The sequence below is a fragment of the Rutidosis leptorrhynchoides genome, chromosome 1 (assembly GCF_046630445.1).
Source record: "Rutidosis leptorrhynchoides isolate AG116_Rl617_1_P2 chromosome 1, CSIRO_AGI_Rlap_v1, whole genome shotgun sequence".
In the NCBI taxonomy this organism is placed as follows: domain Eukaryota; kingdom Viridiplantae; phylum Streptophyta; class Magnoliopsida; order Asterales; family Asteraceae; genus Rutidosis; species Rutidosis leptorrhynchoides.
Window position 1 is genome coordinate 655,073,998 of NC_092333.1, and position 18,097 is coordinate 655,092,094.

General features: G+C 34.1%; 1 protein-coding gene across 1 annotated transcript; it reads left to right on the top strand.

Annotated features, from left to right (window-relative positions):
* The first annotated feature begins 15,617 nt into the window (after positions 1–15,617).
* LOC139850043 (uncharacterized) lies at positions 15,618–16,073 on the top strand. The gene has a single exon (XM_071839641.1). It carries the CDS (start codon positions 15,618–15,620, stop codon positions 16,071–16,073), a length of 456 nt encoding a protein of 151 aa, XP_071695742.1.
* The last annotated feature ends 2,024 nt before the right edge of the window (positions 16,074–18,097 follow it).

The following is an 18,097-nucleotide window of genomic DNA, read 5'->3' on the forward strand; positions in this document are numbered from 1 at the left end:
ATGTATCCAACTTGAAAAAGTGTCTTGCCGAACCCGATATCGTCATTCCTCTCGAGGAGCTTACCATTGATGACAAACTTCATTTTGTGGAGGAACCGGTTGAAATTGTGGACACCTCCGTCAAGACATTGAAACAAAGCCGAATCCCGATTGTCAAGGTTCGTTGGAATGCCAAAAGAGGACCCGAGTTTACTTGGGAAAGACAAGATCAAATGCAAAGGAAGTATCCTCATCTATTCGTGAATTCGGAAACGCAAGATCTCGAGGAAGAAACAACGACTACTACGCCTACTTAAATTTCGGGACGAAATTTCTTTTAAGGAGTAGGTAATGTAACATCCCGCCTTTTTCCGTTTACTTTTCCGTTTAACTATTTTAAACTCCGTTATATGTTTTTAACATCTCCCGTTAATACGCGTTTTAAATTATCATGTCTAGGTAATTTAACGCACCCGCAACCGAACTCGAGGGACTAGTTCCGCCACAAAGCCAAAGAGGTGACTAGCTTTTGACTAGTCAACCCCCTTATCCTCCCCATTTTCATTTTCTTTCTTCTTTTCTTTTCATACTTCTCCATTTTTCTCAAATTCTCCAAAAAGCAAATCATCATCTAAAATCATTCAAGAAGGATTCATTCCAAACCGTTTACATATTTGAACTCCTCGTGATCTCCTCTTCGATTCCATACCAACCTCATCAAATTTGGGTAACTTTCTAAAATCACTAATCTTTGTGTTCTTGAGATTTTTAAGTTATAAGTTTGTTAATTAGTGTCTATGGCTCAAGTTTAGTTTGTTTATGTGATTTGTATGCTTGATTTCGATATTTTGAAGTAACTAGTTCATATGGAAAGTTAACATGTTTAATCTTGAATTTTAAGTGTTCATATGTTGTTAGATGCTAAGACTTCATGTTTTAATCATGTTCCTAGTGTTACTAGCTTCATTATGATGTAAAGATTGACCAAGGAAACCCCTTAAACTTGATTATGAAATTTGGTGATTTTTGGTTGGGGTTTCATGATCTAAGAATGAATCTTTGATGCATTAAATGACATGAATGTAAATTGTAAGTGTTAGGTTGTGTTGTATGCTTAATTACCTACGAAACGGCATATCGTTCATGTAATTTGGTTACCGAATCATTTAATTTCAATATTGACTTGAATGCATTGATTATGGAACATTAAATGCGATTTTTGTTTGTCATAAGTGCAAGCTTGATTGATGATATGTGTTTAGTTGCATTCCTTGTCAAAATACCTTTCCAACGATGTATGATAGGCGTTATAAGCGTTTGCGGGTCAAGAATTGTGTTAGAATTGGTTTTGGTTCGTGCACATTTAAAAAGCAGAAAAATAGCTGAAGCAGCAGGGTGGCGCGGCGCGCCATACCCCCCGCGCGGCGCGCCGATTGGGTCTGTCCAATTTGGTCAATTTTCGAATAATGTTTGGCATGCTACGCACCTCCGATTAACATGTAACTTGGCCAACATGCTCATATATGATTTCTAAGATTAGAAAAATAGTTCGGAACCCGACCCGAACGTGTTGACTTTCGTTGACTTTGACCGACCAAAGTTTGACTTTTTGTCAAACTTAACCAAATGATTATGCAACCTTCCTAACTTATTTATATACTTGTATCTTGCATGAAACTTGGCAATTTGATTTCACATGCTAAATAATCGAGTCGTAACGAGCCATAGGACTAATTGAACATCTTTGACCTATCGTGTTTACCGTTATTGATACAACCTATTGTTTAGGTCAAGACTAGCATTGTTCTTTGCACACGTTTACTTGTTGAAGTACTTTACTACTCGTGCACTCAAGGTGAGATCATAGTCCCACTTTTACTCTTTTTGAACTTATATTTGGGATGAGAAAACATAAACGATTCTTTTGAACTAAGTGAACACAAGTACAGGAAAACAAACATTCTACATACGAGTTTAGAACAAAATCCTCAATTCGATTATCATTAGTTACACTTGCCGGGTGTAAGCGAGAACTTATGTTGTATGGATCCATATGGGTTTGACAAACCCTCATTCAAACGGTTCGCTACCGTTTACGAATGAAATATATTTTCGAGAAACAGTGTATGTTCTAGCACTAAGTGATGGGGTTCAATGGAAGGAAACGTTAAGCATTGATAATTGGGTGCTCGTGAAACAAACTTTTGGAATGTATTACTATTATTTCATTGATGCAAATCTTGTGGTTCACTTGTACTTATTTACGTAAACCTATGATTTCACCAACGTTTTCGTTGACAGATTTCTATGTTTTTCTCAGGTCCTTGAACGATACATGATACATGCTTCCGCTCATTATTTGATACTTGCATTGGATGTCGAGTATATGTGCATTTCATGGAGCGTCTTTTGACTTTACTTTAAACCGTGTCGCCTAGATTTCATTCGTATTATAACGTTGTAACTTAACTATTGGTTGAACAATTCTTGTAAACTTTGGGAACAATCTTTATTTTGAAATGAAGGCGACATATCTTTTGGTCAAACGTTGTTTTAAAGACTTATGACCACGTAACGGGACCTAAGTAGACGGCGCCGTCAATGACGATTTGGGCGGGTCGCTACATATATATATATATATCTGCGCATATATTCATACATTTGTGCATAAGCTAACGAGTTATAAACGTACAAATGATTAAGTGAGCACCTTTCGATACGTACGGGAAAATGGGATGTTACAACTCTCCCCCACTTGAATCGGAGCGCGTCCTCGCGATCCAAGCCGCATGACAAGAAGGAAGATAAACCAGCACAAACTCTTCGGGCTCCCAAGTAAACTCGGAACCCTTACTACGACGCCATTGAACTTTAAAAGTCCTAACCTCTTTATGTCTCAACCTTTTGACTTTCTCATCAAGTATGGCAATCGGTTCCTCAATATACTCTAACCTATTATTTAGCTCAATCTCGTCTAATGGCACCCAAGATGAATCATCCGCAAGAAACTTACGGAGATGGGAAACATGAAATGTATTATGGATCCCCGCAAGCTCTTCGGGTAATTCCAAACGATACACGACTTCACCAACACGAGCTAAAACCTTAAATGGTCCAATAAACCGAGGAGCTAACTTTCCTCGTTTCCGGAATCGAATAATACCTTTCCATGGCGAAACCTTAAGCATCACCATGTCACCTTCTTGAAATTCAATCGTTCGTCTACGCTTTTCGGCATACGACTTTTGTCTATCTTGAGCCTTTTTCAAATGCTCTCGAATCACATCAATCTTGCTATTCGTCTCTAAAACCAAATCGGTACACCCGATTTCCTTTTGTCCCACTTCACCCCAACAAATCAGGGTTCGACACCTACGCCCATAAAGCATCTCATAAGGTGGCATCCCAACACTAGTATGATAACTATTATTGTACGAGAATTCCCCCAAAGGCAAATGCTCGTCCCAACTACCACCAAAATCGATAATACATGCTCGTAACATATCCTCCAAAGTTTGATTCGTACGTTCGGTTTGACCATCCGTTTGAGGATGATACACCGTGCTCAACTTCAATTGCGTACCCATATCTTCATGAAACTTTTCCCAAAATCGAGATGTAAAACGAGTATCTCGATCCGAAATAATAGATATAGGAACACCGTGTCAAGAGATGACTTCCTTGATAAACAACTTAGCCAAGGTCTCCGATGATATCGCTTCCTTAATGGGAAGAAACAAAGCACTCTTCGTCAGTCGATCAACTATAACCCAAATCGAATCAAACTGGGTTCTCGCCGTTTTAGGTAACTTTGTGATGAAGTCCATGGTAATGTGCTCCCATTTCCATTTCGGGATTTCTAACGGTTGTAACTTACCATACGGCTTTTGGTGCTCGGCTTTAACTTGCAAACACATGACGCATTGCTCAACATACTTCACAACATCACGTTTCATGCTCGGCCACCAATAATCTTTCTTTAAATCAATATACATTTTCGTTGCGCCCGGATGAATGGAATACTTTGACTTATGTGCTTCATCAAGTAGCACTTTTCGGTTACCACCCATCTTAGGTACCCACACTCTTCCTTGAAACGACAACAAACCACGCGAGCCCATAGTAATGAACTCCGATTGTCCCACAATTCGCTCCGCATGCTTGTTGTGAACGTAAGCCTCTATTTGAATCACGTCGAGTTTTTCAAGAAAATCGTTAGTAATAATCATACGTAACAATCCCAATCGTAACGCTGGGTGATGACTCTTTCGACTTAACGCATCCGCGACCACATTCGCCTTGCCCGGATGATAAAGTATCTCACAATCATAGTCTTTTACCACATCCATCCACCTACGTTGACGATAATTCAAATCTCGTTGATTAAAGAGATGTTTCAAACTCTTATGATCCGAATAAATCGTACACTTGACACCATACAAGTAATGGCGCCAAATTTTCAACGCATGAACCACCGCCGCCAATTCAAGATCGTGAGTCGGGTATCTCTTTTCGTGTTCCTTTAATTGTCGAGTGGCGTAAGCGATGACTTTACCTCTTTGCATCAAAACACACCCGAGCCCATTTAAAGAAGCATCACAATAAACCGTCATGTCTTCTACCCCTTCCGGCAACACTAACACCGGAGCTTGACACAATTTCTCTTTTAACGATTGAAAAGCAATTTCTTGCTCATTCTCCCAAACAAACCTCGCGTTCTTCCTCGTCAATTTCGTCAACGAAGAAGCGATTTTAGAAAAGTCTTGGATAAACCGACGATAATAACCGGACAATCCGAGAAAACTTCGGATTTTCGTAGGCGTACTCAGTTGTCTCCAACTCTTCACCGTCTCTATCTTCCCCGGATCTACTTGAATACCGTCTTTGTTCACAATGTGGCCAAGGAATTGAACCTCCCTTAGCCAAAATTCACATTTGGAGAACTTATCATACAACTTCTCCTTTCGTAATGTCTTCAATACCTCACACAATTGACGTTCATGTTCGTTCATACTTTTCGAGTAGACTAGTATGTCGTCAATGAACACAATCACCGACTTGTCCAACATAGGTTGGCACACTCGGTTCATAAGATCCATGAATGCCGCCGGTGCATTCGTAAGACCAAAAGGCATAACTACAAACTCGAAATGCCCATAAAGTGTTCGAAAAGCCGTTTTCTCAATATCTTCCTCACGGACCCGTATTTGGTGATAGCCAGACCGTAGGTCGATCTTAGAGAAATACATTGCACCTTGGAGTTGGTCAAACAAATCGTCGATCCTAGGTAATGGATAGCGATTCTTGATCGTCACTTTGTTCAACTCCCGATAATCGATGCACATCCGCATACTTCCATCTTTCTTTTTCACAAACAAGACCGGAGCACCCCATGGCGAGGAGCTCGGTCGAATGAAACCCTTTTCAAGCAACTCTTGGGTTTGATTTAACAACTCTTGCATTTTCGTCGGTGCTAAACGATAAGGAGTTTTAGCAATGGGGGTAGCCCCCGGAACCAACTCAATGCGAAATTCTACTTGTCTTTCCGCCGGAACACCCGGTAACTCGTCCGGAAAAACGTCTTCGAATTCACTAACTACCGGAATTTCACGAATGGGTGGTCTCATCACGAGTATCCACAACATGGGCAAGATAAGCCATGCCACCACTAACAAGAAAACGACGTGCCCGTGCAAAAGAACATATCGGCACAAGTCTTCTTCGTTTATCACCATGAATAATTAACTCTCCCCCACTTGGGGCCTTTACACGAATAAATTTTTCTTGACATGCAATATCGGCTCTATTATGATCAAGCCAATCCATACCCACAACGATATCAAAATCGCCCAAAGTCATAGGAATGAGGTCAAGTTTAAAGTTTTCGGCACCAAATACAACATCACAATTTTTACATACGTCAACCACTAGCACCGTCTTGTCGTCCGCTATATCGACTTCTACCGGAAGACTTAACTTAGCTAATAGGTTATTAAGTTTAGGTACAAATTGAGGTGACACAAAAGATAAATTTGCACCACTATCAGATAGAATCCTTGCCGGATTAGAGTTAACCATGAAAGTACCTGAGACAACTTCGTTCGATTGTTTGGCTTCATCATTGGTCATCAAATAATTTCGACCCCTAGCCGTACCCACCGCCTTTTCTAACCGCTTAACATTATCATTGCGCAACTCGGGACACTCGGGCCTCTTGTGCCCTTCTTTACCACAATTGAAACAAGTAAATTTGGGTGTGGAAGGTGAGTTGGGGCAATCACGAGAGATGTGACCTTTTTGCCCACAAGTATAGCAAGTGGGTACATGACCACCGGAGCCACCTTTCTTCACACTGTTAACACTTTCGGAGCCCTTCTTGTTCTTTTTGTTGGAAAAGCTCGATTGACTCGAATTCTCGAACTTCCTCTTTCCAAAAGTAAAACTACTCTTTCTCAACACAAGCGCTTCAAAACCCTTCGCCATATTGAACAATTCATCAAAGCTCTTCAATACGTTCACACTAATTTTCTCTTGATAATTATCATTCAAGATCCTATAAAAATCTTCCTTCAACATCTTATCGTTCCCGACATACTCCGGGCAAAATTGGGTCTTGGACAAAAACACGGATTTGAGAGTGTTCAAATCCATTGGCCCTTGCCTCAAGGAACGTAACTTGTCCTTAAGCCTAGTTAGATCGGCCGAAGTTCGGTACTCATCGAAAAACTCTACCTTGAATTCATCCCAAGTAAAATCCATGCATTGTTCTTCACCATAGCTTGGCGTCACCCCTTAACATGCTACAACCATACCTTGTCTTCTTATCAAGAGGACATTCACAAGTACGGAAAGCCCCCTCCATATCAGAGATCCATCGGGCACTCTTGAGAGGGTCTCGTTCACCTTCAAAGGTGGGAGGTTGAAAATCCTTAAAATTCTTATAAAAGAAGTCCCTTCTCCCCACATTATCCTCTTGATGAACGGCCTTCACTTGCTCCTTGACTACATTGACTAAATGCTCGTCAATCGTATCTAGAAACATTTTCTTAACATCCTCGAGGAATTCCGCCTTTTGACGTTTAAAGATGGCCTCAACTTTGGCCGTAAACTCAACGTCCTCACTCGTACCCCATTTTCGGTGTCGTGTCCATTTCTCATCTTCATTCTATAAAACGGAAAAGATTAAACAACGAACGAAACAAAATGACATAACACGTATGCATATACGTATACCCCACACTACTCCATCTTACTCAACAATCGTCGTACATTACTTGTTTGACACGATTTGCACCCGTAACAATGATAGCTAATCATTGTTACGCGAACACGTCACATTAACTTGCTAGTACAACGTCCGTCTTGCTTGATGATTGCTTAACACAACACAAAACAATTAGCACCAGGTTAGTTCACATAAACCAAAGCACTAACAATTCCCGATTAGACCCAAAGTCCTACAAGTCCCGCATAAAGCGCTCACACAATAAAGTTCAAGTCTAGGCACCTATCTCAAGTCGCCTAAATCCCTTAGACCATGCTCTGATACCACTTGAAACATCCCAACCCGTATTCCATACGATAATTTTTTGTTGTTGTAAAGATACACATTTACGCGCCAATAAAATATGTAAACCAAATCACAAGTTCCATTTAAACATTCAACAATTTAAATGTTTACAAAAGGCACGAAGGCCATTAATTAAGTTCAATACAAGTTTGACCCACTATAACGATAGTTTATAATCCAAACGACCCTTTGAGCATGGTTTGGGACTAAACTACCCAAAACGTTAGGCCAACTTTCAAACTTCAATAAAACATCATCAAAGGCCACCTAGTGCCCGATAACCCCTTTGCCCTTATCCGCACCTGCAACTAAAAAGATAAACAATGAGAGAGGTAAGCTAATGCTTAGTGAATGCAATAATTATACATGTTCATATATAACCTACTTACTTGCAATCACTTACACAATACCGCATACAAGCTAGCTATTCGACAAACATGCAAACATCATGCATAAACTAAAATCCACAATCCACAAGGAGCTAGCAACAGACAATAGCATATAGTTCATAATTTAATATGCTAATTACACAATCACACAACCATGGTTAACCAATAGCAAAAAGGAATGGTACTCAAAATTCCCATCGGTGTTCATAACAACCGTTAGTGCACAACACATATATCACCAACCCTTGGACAACACATATCCGTTCATAAGATCATTAGTGTACAACACATATAACACCAATTTGGACAACACATATCCATTTAATAAACCGTTAGCATACAACACATATATTGCTTAATTAGATAACACATATCCGTTCATAAATCGTTAGTGTACAACACATATATCACTAACTAGGACAACACATATCCTTACGTACAAATAAGCACATCATATACGTACAAGTATACTTATTCCACTAACCTTGTCACAAGGATGGTGATTTAGCACTTACGAGCTTCAATGCAATGTACCTAAATCATTAAGTGCACATTCAATTTCACAACTAGTGGGATTAACCACAATACTCCCACTTGAGCATTTAATGACCCAACTTGCATTAAATGACTCAACTACTCACAACCGCCCATAAATGGCCAAGACTCGACTTTAATCACTAAGACTAGTGAATTAAAGTCTATTAACTTCAATTAACACAAAACTTAGGGTAATCCATACCCATTTCATCTAATTAGGTCAACTAGTACATTTTGACCCATTTTATATTACTTAGACTCACAATCAAGTCAAACTTACCCATTTACACTTCTTTCATAAATCTTAAAGTGCATTAGTGACTAACAACACCAATTGACACTTACAACCTCAAATCATAAGGCCAAAACCCTAAATAGTGGCTATTAGGGTTTCCTTACAACAACATAACCCAAACTCACCCATTTTACCCTCAAATGGGTCATACAAATCTCTAGTAACCCAAACCCTAGCCATTAACCAATTAAAACTTAAAACATAAAGTTAGAACTTACCAAGACTATCTTCTTGTAGCTAGTAACAAGGAGAACAACTTTAAATCTCGCTCCTAGGTTTGATTCACAAATCTCCAACTCCAAATCTCAAGATTAAACTAAGTGGGTTTTGTGTTTTGGGAGAGAATTTGGAAAGAAAATAGAAAAGGAAATGAAATAAATGAACTAGTGGTGGAGGTTTAATGCTCCCATCAGATCCACATGTTAAATTACCAATTTGCCCCTTAAATTTATTTAATTTGAGCTAAAATCAGAGTCAGAACTGCAGAGGTGCCGCGGCACGGCCCATTTGTCGCGGCGCGACGTAACGAAGGAAAAATGACCCCTTTTAACTTGACTTCTGATCTAGAATTGCTTTATATGCCGCGGCGTGGACCCAATTGTCGCTGCGCGGCCTAAGGCTGTAACTGGACAGTTCGACCGATTTAAACAATTTTTGATTTTATTTGATTTGTACATTCCAAACCCACTTCGTATATTCACCTAGCCTTCAACAATAGTCTCACAAGACTTAACGCTAACCAAAACCATGATTAAACTTATACATGCACACATTATCAAGTATACATATATGTATGTATGTATATATATATATATATATATATATATATATATATATATATATATATATATATATATATATATATATATATATATATATATATATATATATATATATATATATATCTATGCATATATTCATACATTTGTGCATAAGCTAACGAGTTATAAACGTACAAATGATTAAGTGAGCACCTTTCGATACGTACGGGAAAACGGGATGTTACAATTTGGGAGAAAACAAAGCATTGTTTATCAGAAATTCGTACCATTTGGTAATATGAATTTTTGCCTTTTTCGTTCCTTATATCAAGTTTGCAAGACCTGATATAGTATTTATAATTCCTTCATTTGATTTAAATCAATGAAATATTTCTTAGATTTGATCATAGTGTGTATGTTACAACTACCTGCAATACATTGGTCTTTACCATTTAATTAATGTTGTATTTCAGCAGGATTCATACTAAAACTTCAAATAAGATAAGCAAATAATGAGTTATATTTTAGCAAGATAATCAAATTATATTACCTGGAAACAAGTTACAATCTGAAGTACATAAAAGATAACACTTAATAAACATATGCGTTATGGTCTAAAACCATTTATTTATGAGTGATACATAACAAGCTAGGCATCTTAGAAAATTCAAACCATTCAAGTCTCAAGGTAGCTCAGGATTTATTTAATCAAGATTTTTCAACAGATTCACTCTCATTTTCTTTTATTTTTGGGACTTATTTGTAGAGCTAAATAAGATATTTATGTATTCAAGAAATACTAGACTAATGATCCACGTTACCAGATCATTAATAAGAATCTCCGGGATTCTTATAAGAGCGTCTACTAACATCTTCAATTTTATTCTTTCATGGATCACCATTATTTCTTGATAATTAATATCGTATCTATCTTTGAGTATTTTCCATAATACACTTGGATCTTCGATCATATAATATGTAGATTCTAAGGACTCGTCAATATGTTTGCTAAGAAAAATACTTGCTATTGCTTTCTCTTATTCGGAACAATTGTTATTTTCATTCAGGGTTTTTAAAATACCGATTGATTCGAGATGTTTTTCTACATTCATAACCCATGTTTAGTAGTTGTTCCCACTTGATTCTAAAGGAGCAAATTTAAGCCTTTTCAAATTCGATATTTTCTATTATCAAAAGATGAACAACATAAATCATAATCATAATCAACTTCTATTCATAGACAAATAATAAAATGAAATTAGAATCATTTTAAATTCATAAGTAGCAAACAACAGAATAATGGCATGATTACAAATGATAAAACCACAAGAGCAGGATAGAATATAGGTTCACCCCGTGGTATATTAGAAACAATAATGATAGTTAGTATGACCAATACAATAGGAAAAATCATCCTTGTGTGAATCATCTTTACAAAAAACTTTTTGAGAGTGGTAATCTGAGAAAATGAAGATTGATTTGTGAAAATGTGAAAACGGAGATGTTTATTTTATATTTGAAAAATATAGTCGTTGTAATATCGTCAGTTGACGTTAACAACCATTATTTATATATGACCGTTGTAACGTCGTTAGTTGACGTTAACGACTGTTATGTACTCGTTGTATTAATAATAATTTTAATAAAAGAATTTTATTAAGTCAAATACGATTACTATAAATACATTTAGTATAAATACGTTTAGTATAAATACGAAGATTAAGAGAATAATATTATGTATAAATAATAAATTTTAAGAATAAACATTAGTATGCATGAAATAAATAATGATTAATTGCATAAGTAATCATAAATGTTAGATAACATAAATATAAATGTTAGTGAAGTTAAGAGTTAGATTACAGAAATATAATTCAGGCGGTATAACCGACCATATATAACTTAAATAACATAAATATAAATGTAAGTGAAGTTAATAAAAGTTAGATTACATAAATATAATTCAGGCGGTATAACCGACCATATATAACTTAAATAACATAAATATAAATGTAAGTGAAGTTAATAAAAGTTAGATTACATAAATATAATTCAGGCGGTATAACCGACCATATATAACTTAAATAACATAAATATAAATGTTATTGAAGTTAATAAAAGTTAGATTACATAAATATAATTCAGGCGGTATAACCGACCATATATAACTTAAATAACATAAATATAAATGTTAGTGAAGTTAATAAAAGTTAGATTACATAAATATAATTCAGGCGGTATAACCGACCATATATATAACTTAAATAACATAAATATAAATGTTAGTGAAGTTAATAAAAGTTAGATTACAGAAATATAATTTTACTTATGATGATAATAATATTTACCTTACTAATAAATAATAAAAGATATCGTTAAAGAATTTCTTACCTTGATTAGTGACTTGTGCTTGCTTAGATAAACCTTGATTATACGGAGCACTTCGTGCTGATAACATGTTATAATTTTCAACTTATAACTACCAAATACAATTATATTTGTTTATGAAATATTAGTAAAGAGAGAATAAGTGTGTATTTTATATAATTCTATGAAATGGTGCAAGTTTACAAGCATACCATCATGATGTATTTATACTACTAAGAAATACTATGCAAGTGGTACAAAATTGACTATCCATATATGCATTATTATTTTAATTATCATAATAGTATATATATATATATATATATACATACATATAAACGAAAAAGTTATTCTTGATTGTGGTTGAAAGTTATTTATGGATGTTTATATATATGTATTATATATATGTATTATATATATATATATATATATATATATATATATATATATATATATATATATATATATATATATATATATATATATATATATATATATATATATAGGATCAAGAGGGAAGTAACCAATCGGGGGGAAGCGGGGGGAAGCAAAAACTTTTTTTTTCGTTTTTTGAAAAAACTTTATTCACGAATATTATAGATGAGATGAAAATATGAACATTTAGTAGAGACACTTTGTGATAAATGTTTTTATTTTGGTGGGAAAACGCTCGAAGAAGTAATATATAACAATTATCGTGTTTTTCGAGCGTATATTGAGGTTTAGCTATTAGGGTTTAGATATTAGGGTTTAGATATTAGGGTTTATAGGGTTTAGATATTATGGTTTAGAAATTTAGGGTTTAGGGTTTAGATTTAGGGTTTAGATTTAGGATTTAGATTGAGTTTTTAACACGAACGGTTTAGAGTTTAGGGTTTAGGGTTTAGGGTTTAGGGTTTAGGGTTTAGGGTTTGGTGTTTTGGGTTTATGGAATAAACCTAAAACACCAAACCCTAAACCCTAAACCCTAAACCCTACACTCTAATAACCACGTATATTACATTTAATCGGATTTCAAATATGTAATTGGAATAGATACATATCAATTGATTTGGCGTATTATTTTTATAATATATCCCTATAGTTTAGTTTGTTACAATTTATTTATATTTGTAAAAAGTTTGACCAAATTATATATTAACTATTATGTATATTATATCTCGATTGACTTATCTAATCATTTACGGCTAATAATGATTAAGAAAGGGTCTAATTACAAAGGATAAGTAATAGCAATAGATATGAAAATAATTTAAATTTACAGTTTAAGTTGTTAAAATATTTATGAATAAGCAAATATAATTATTATAATATTAATTCTACATGACTCCTCCTCCGAGTACCATTATTTTGCTGCAATGACTAACAACGTTTCTAAAAGTAAACTCGCGAGTTACACTTTTATTCAAAAAGTAATTATATATAATAATTCTAATATAATATAACATATACTTTACTAATGGTAAGTTCCATGATAAATTTTAATTGTACTATAAATATTACGTACTACATAATTTATATATTAAAAAGATATTAATGGTGAGAAAAAAAATTGTAGACATTAAGTTACTAACACCATCCAAAATCACTTTTAAAATTTGCCAACACCATGAGTTCTTAAACTCAAAAGAACTTTTAAAATTCGTCAGCACCATAGGCTCTTAAACTCAACAGAAAATTTTAAAATTTGTCAACACCACGGGCTCTTAAACTCAAAAGATTTTTTAAAATTTATTAAAACCGCGGGCTCTTAGATAATTTTATCATTTTTCCTATTTTTTTTAATTGTTATTTACATATCAGTATGAACTGCAATTACTATATATATATATATATATATATATATATATATATATATATATATATATATATATATATATATATATATATATATATATATATATATATATATATATAGTAATTACCATTACCAAACTTTATATGTGTATATAATACTAGTGAAATTACCCGTGAAATCATAGGTTTGCTTAAACGAAACAGTTTAATAATATGTTTTAGGTATTAAGTGAACGTAAATGCTAAAGTCATTTAGTTTAATGACCCGTGAAACCACATATTCCAACTAAGAAACTTGTCGTTGTTTTTACAAACATATTGATATACTTAACTTAGTCAGAATAAATGAACTACATTTATTCTCTCACCACTTTTTTCCAATTTTCATTACAATTATTATTTTTCTTATCATAAAAGTTATATTACAACATTTATTGAGACATGTATTTCGCGTACATATGTAACGTAATTAATCCCGTAAAGAAAACCTATATTTGAATAATAATAATAATAATAATAATATAATAATACTACCTCTGTTCCAGTACAAGTGGCCACTTACTTTTTTCACAAAGTTTTAGAAAATTTCACTAACTTCATTCTCCACCAATCAGAAATCTTCTCTCTTTAAAATAACCTCTTTTGATTGATTGAAACATCAATGTGGATACTTGGACAACCTAAAATAGAAAGGTGGACACTTAAGATGAGACGGAGGTAATAATAAAGTTTGCTCTAAAATTAAGTATTTATATTTTTAATGATTATTATTAGTAATAAAAAATGTCTCTTTATTTAAAAAAAAAAAAATTTAAAAACCGTTATTATATGAAGGTTGTCATGTTTCAAAGTTTGTACATGTGTTAATGGTGTGTTTTGTAAAAGATTGTACAATTTGTTTTAAAGTTTGTACATATGATCATGGGATGTTTTACCATAAAGTTGTACATAATGCTTCAAATATTGTACATATGGTCATAGGTTATTTTATCATAAGGATTCATAATGCTTCATATATTATACAATTAACATGTATTTTAATAACATTATCATGAAGGGTTTAGAAATTTTTTCTTTCTTTTTTAAATTTTTTTAAACTTGAATAATCCTTATTTATGACATTATCATTTTAAAGATTTATATTATACTATAAAATAGATATTATACGTACAATTGAATAAGAGTTAAATGTAATGATTTTTTAAATAATTATTAAAATCAATTTTTATGTAATGAAACCTTCACTAAACATGCCTTTAAAATCATTGGTATTATTCATTCCATCGTGAATTCCATAAACTGATTATAGTGAGAATCACTTTATATTTTTTAAAGCTAGTCCATATCGTTTTATGATAATATTTAGAGTGTTGCCAAATTTATAAGCATGAATTGTTAACTAACAATATAGCATTAAATTAAATTATGGATAACAATACATCTTTATTATTAACTAGTGAAATGACTCGTGAAATCACGGGTTTGTTTAAACGAAAAAAATTTAATAATTTGTTTAAGATATTAAGTGAATGTAAATGCTAAAGTCATTTAGTTTAATGACCCGTGAAATTACAGATCCCGACTAAACAACTTGAAAAACATATTGATGTCTTTAACTTGGTTAGAATAAATGAACTATATTTATTCTCCCACCATCTTCTTTCAATTTTCATCACACTTACTATTTTCCTTGTCATAAAAATTTACACGACAACATTTTATTGAGACATGTATTTTGCATACATATGTATCGTGATTATTGAGACATTTTATATTTGTACAATTTTAATAACCACACTTAATAACCACCACACTAACATAATGTTCCATCCTTTAAAACATATAACATTTTCTGAAGTATAGCACTGTCACTTAGGACTATCTCTATCTCTCATTTATTTTATGCAGATGATGCGATTTTTATGGCTCCCTGGAATAGAGATAATCTTAATGCTATGTTTGGTATTCTCGAATCTTTTTTTGCGTGTTCGTGTTTGACCATCAACATAGCCAAATCGTCTTTATTTGGTATTGGAGTCGGCGATTTGGAAATAGATGAAATGGTGGCTTCGATTGGTTGCTCTAAAGGCAATCTTCCTCTTACTTACTTGGGGTTCCCTATGGGTGCGAATATGGGGCATGTAGCTAATTGGAACTCCTTTATAGACCGTTTTAAGAAAAGACTGGCGGGGTGGCAAACGAATCTTCTTTCGATTGGTGGACGTGCTACACTTGGCAAATCAGTCCTTGGGTCCATGGGTATTTATTACTTATCTTTATTTAAATGTCCGGAAAAGGTGATTCATGAACTTGAAAGTATTAGAGCCTCTTTCTTTTGGGGTAGCACGGAGGATAAGAGAAAAATTGCATTGGATTAAATGGGACCAAGTATTGGTTTCGAAAGAAAATGGGGGTCTGGGTATTGGTAGTTTACGAGCGCTTAATTATGCGCTACTTCTAAAATGGATTTGGCGGTTTGAGTTGCAACCGGAGTCTATTTGCGCCACCTTTATCCGTGCAATTTATGGGGTTAACGGAGGTTTAGATGGTGACATAAAAGTACCTCCCACTGACTAGTGGCCACTTAAGCAAAGTAGTGGTTAAAAAACCATATACGTTTACTTGTTTATCTAATGTTAATTTTCAATTGAAAGTTTAAGTTCCACGTAATTAGTAGCTTTATATATAAATATAAATATAAATTTTTACATGAGAAAAGTTTTTTTTTTTTTTTTTTTTTTTTTTTTTTTTTTTTTTGCGAGGAACCCCTAGCGACGAGCCATAATGGCTCCCCTCTAGTTGGTAAACCCCAGGTAAAAGGCAGAAGGTTTTTCTTGTTTGGACTATCCGGGATAACGAGTTATCCGTCCTCATACTCTGATGTACACACTCCAGCATGATTACCCTCTGGCTGTTTTCAACTCATTCCTGACCACCACAAATTATTCGTCCTGGACAGAATTCGAATCTGACCTCTTACTAGGAACTCAAGGCCCCAACCACTAGAGTATCTTGTTATGCAATTATTGGTGATGTGAAATTGATTTGCCACAAGTAATGAAAGCATAATTAATACTCTCTCCGTCCCACTATAAGTGTCTACATTTGATTTTCAAAGTCTTTCTATGTCAACTTTGATCGTAAATATTTTTAACTGAATTTTATATTATTTGATATAGATTATATAAATAAAATTGCGTTTAAAATCTAGTTCATTCATATAAATTTTATTAAATATTATATAACACAAATAAAGATATTTACGGTCAAAGTTGACAAAAAAAAAAAACTTTAAAAGTCAAATGTGGATACCTATAGTAAGACGGAATGAGTACTTACCAATGTAGCAATATCTCGGTAGTACTCGATACCTTTGAAGCTTGAACCCGCCATGTGGAAGTTTTGACATAAAATAGGCGCAAGTTCATTCCCCACTCGCGGCAAGAATTTACAACTCTTGTGACAGTGAGATGATGATTGCTCTTGTCACATATGTGGTGACCCGATGGAGGTACTTTTCTGGCATCCGACTCTTTTGAGGCGGGTCTAGTGAGTTTCCAAAGAAACACAGGGACTGTCCCTGCCAAACGTACACTTTTTTACATAACTAATACTCGTAACTATCGAAAATTGATTTGTTTGTTCTTTCCAATTCCAATTCCAATTTCAATTCCAATTCCTCGGCGGATATGAATGCCCCGGGACCTTCGGAGGGGCTTTCTTCGCGTTGTGCTATAGATCCAGGAAAGTTGATTATTATCAAGAATAATTATAACTTTTTAACGGAAGGGGGTAGTTTTATCAACGGTCTTAGACAATACGAATAACCTTCAAAAAGGATAAGTACGTCTTGAGTGTCTCCTCGGTTTTCAAAAGGCTTAAATATTGTCGCGATTGATGAATTGTATTTGTTGGTTCTTTGATCGTTACTACGTTGATGGCTTATAGTTTTTGTTGGTTGTTTTTGGATGTATTTTGATCTTTTAGTTTTAGGTGTTGTTGGTTAGCATTTTTGTTATTCAGTAGATGCCTGAATATTAGCGCCTTTGATCGATTTGTTTTCGGGTATTCAATCTAGCTTTTGTATGTGTACTACCTGTTAGCTTGTTTCATGGTAGCCATTGATTACGTTGTACTTCGATGACTTATTCCAATATATATCCATTTAATTTATGCAGAGGTGATAGAATCATCATCATCGTCTATCATGATAAAAGGATGTGACCCACTGTTTGAAAGAAAATAAGAGTGATGTGCATAGACTATATATATATATATATATATATATATATATATATATATATATATATAAATCGGTAAGCTTTTGTCCAAATGTCATTCACCCCTTTATTTAAAGGCCATGTAGGAGAGAAGTTTGTCTCACAAAAAACCTATACATATA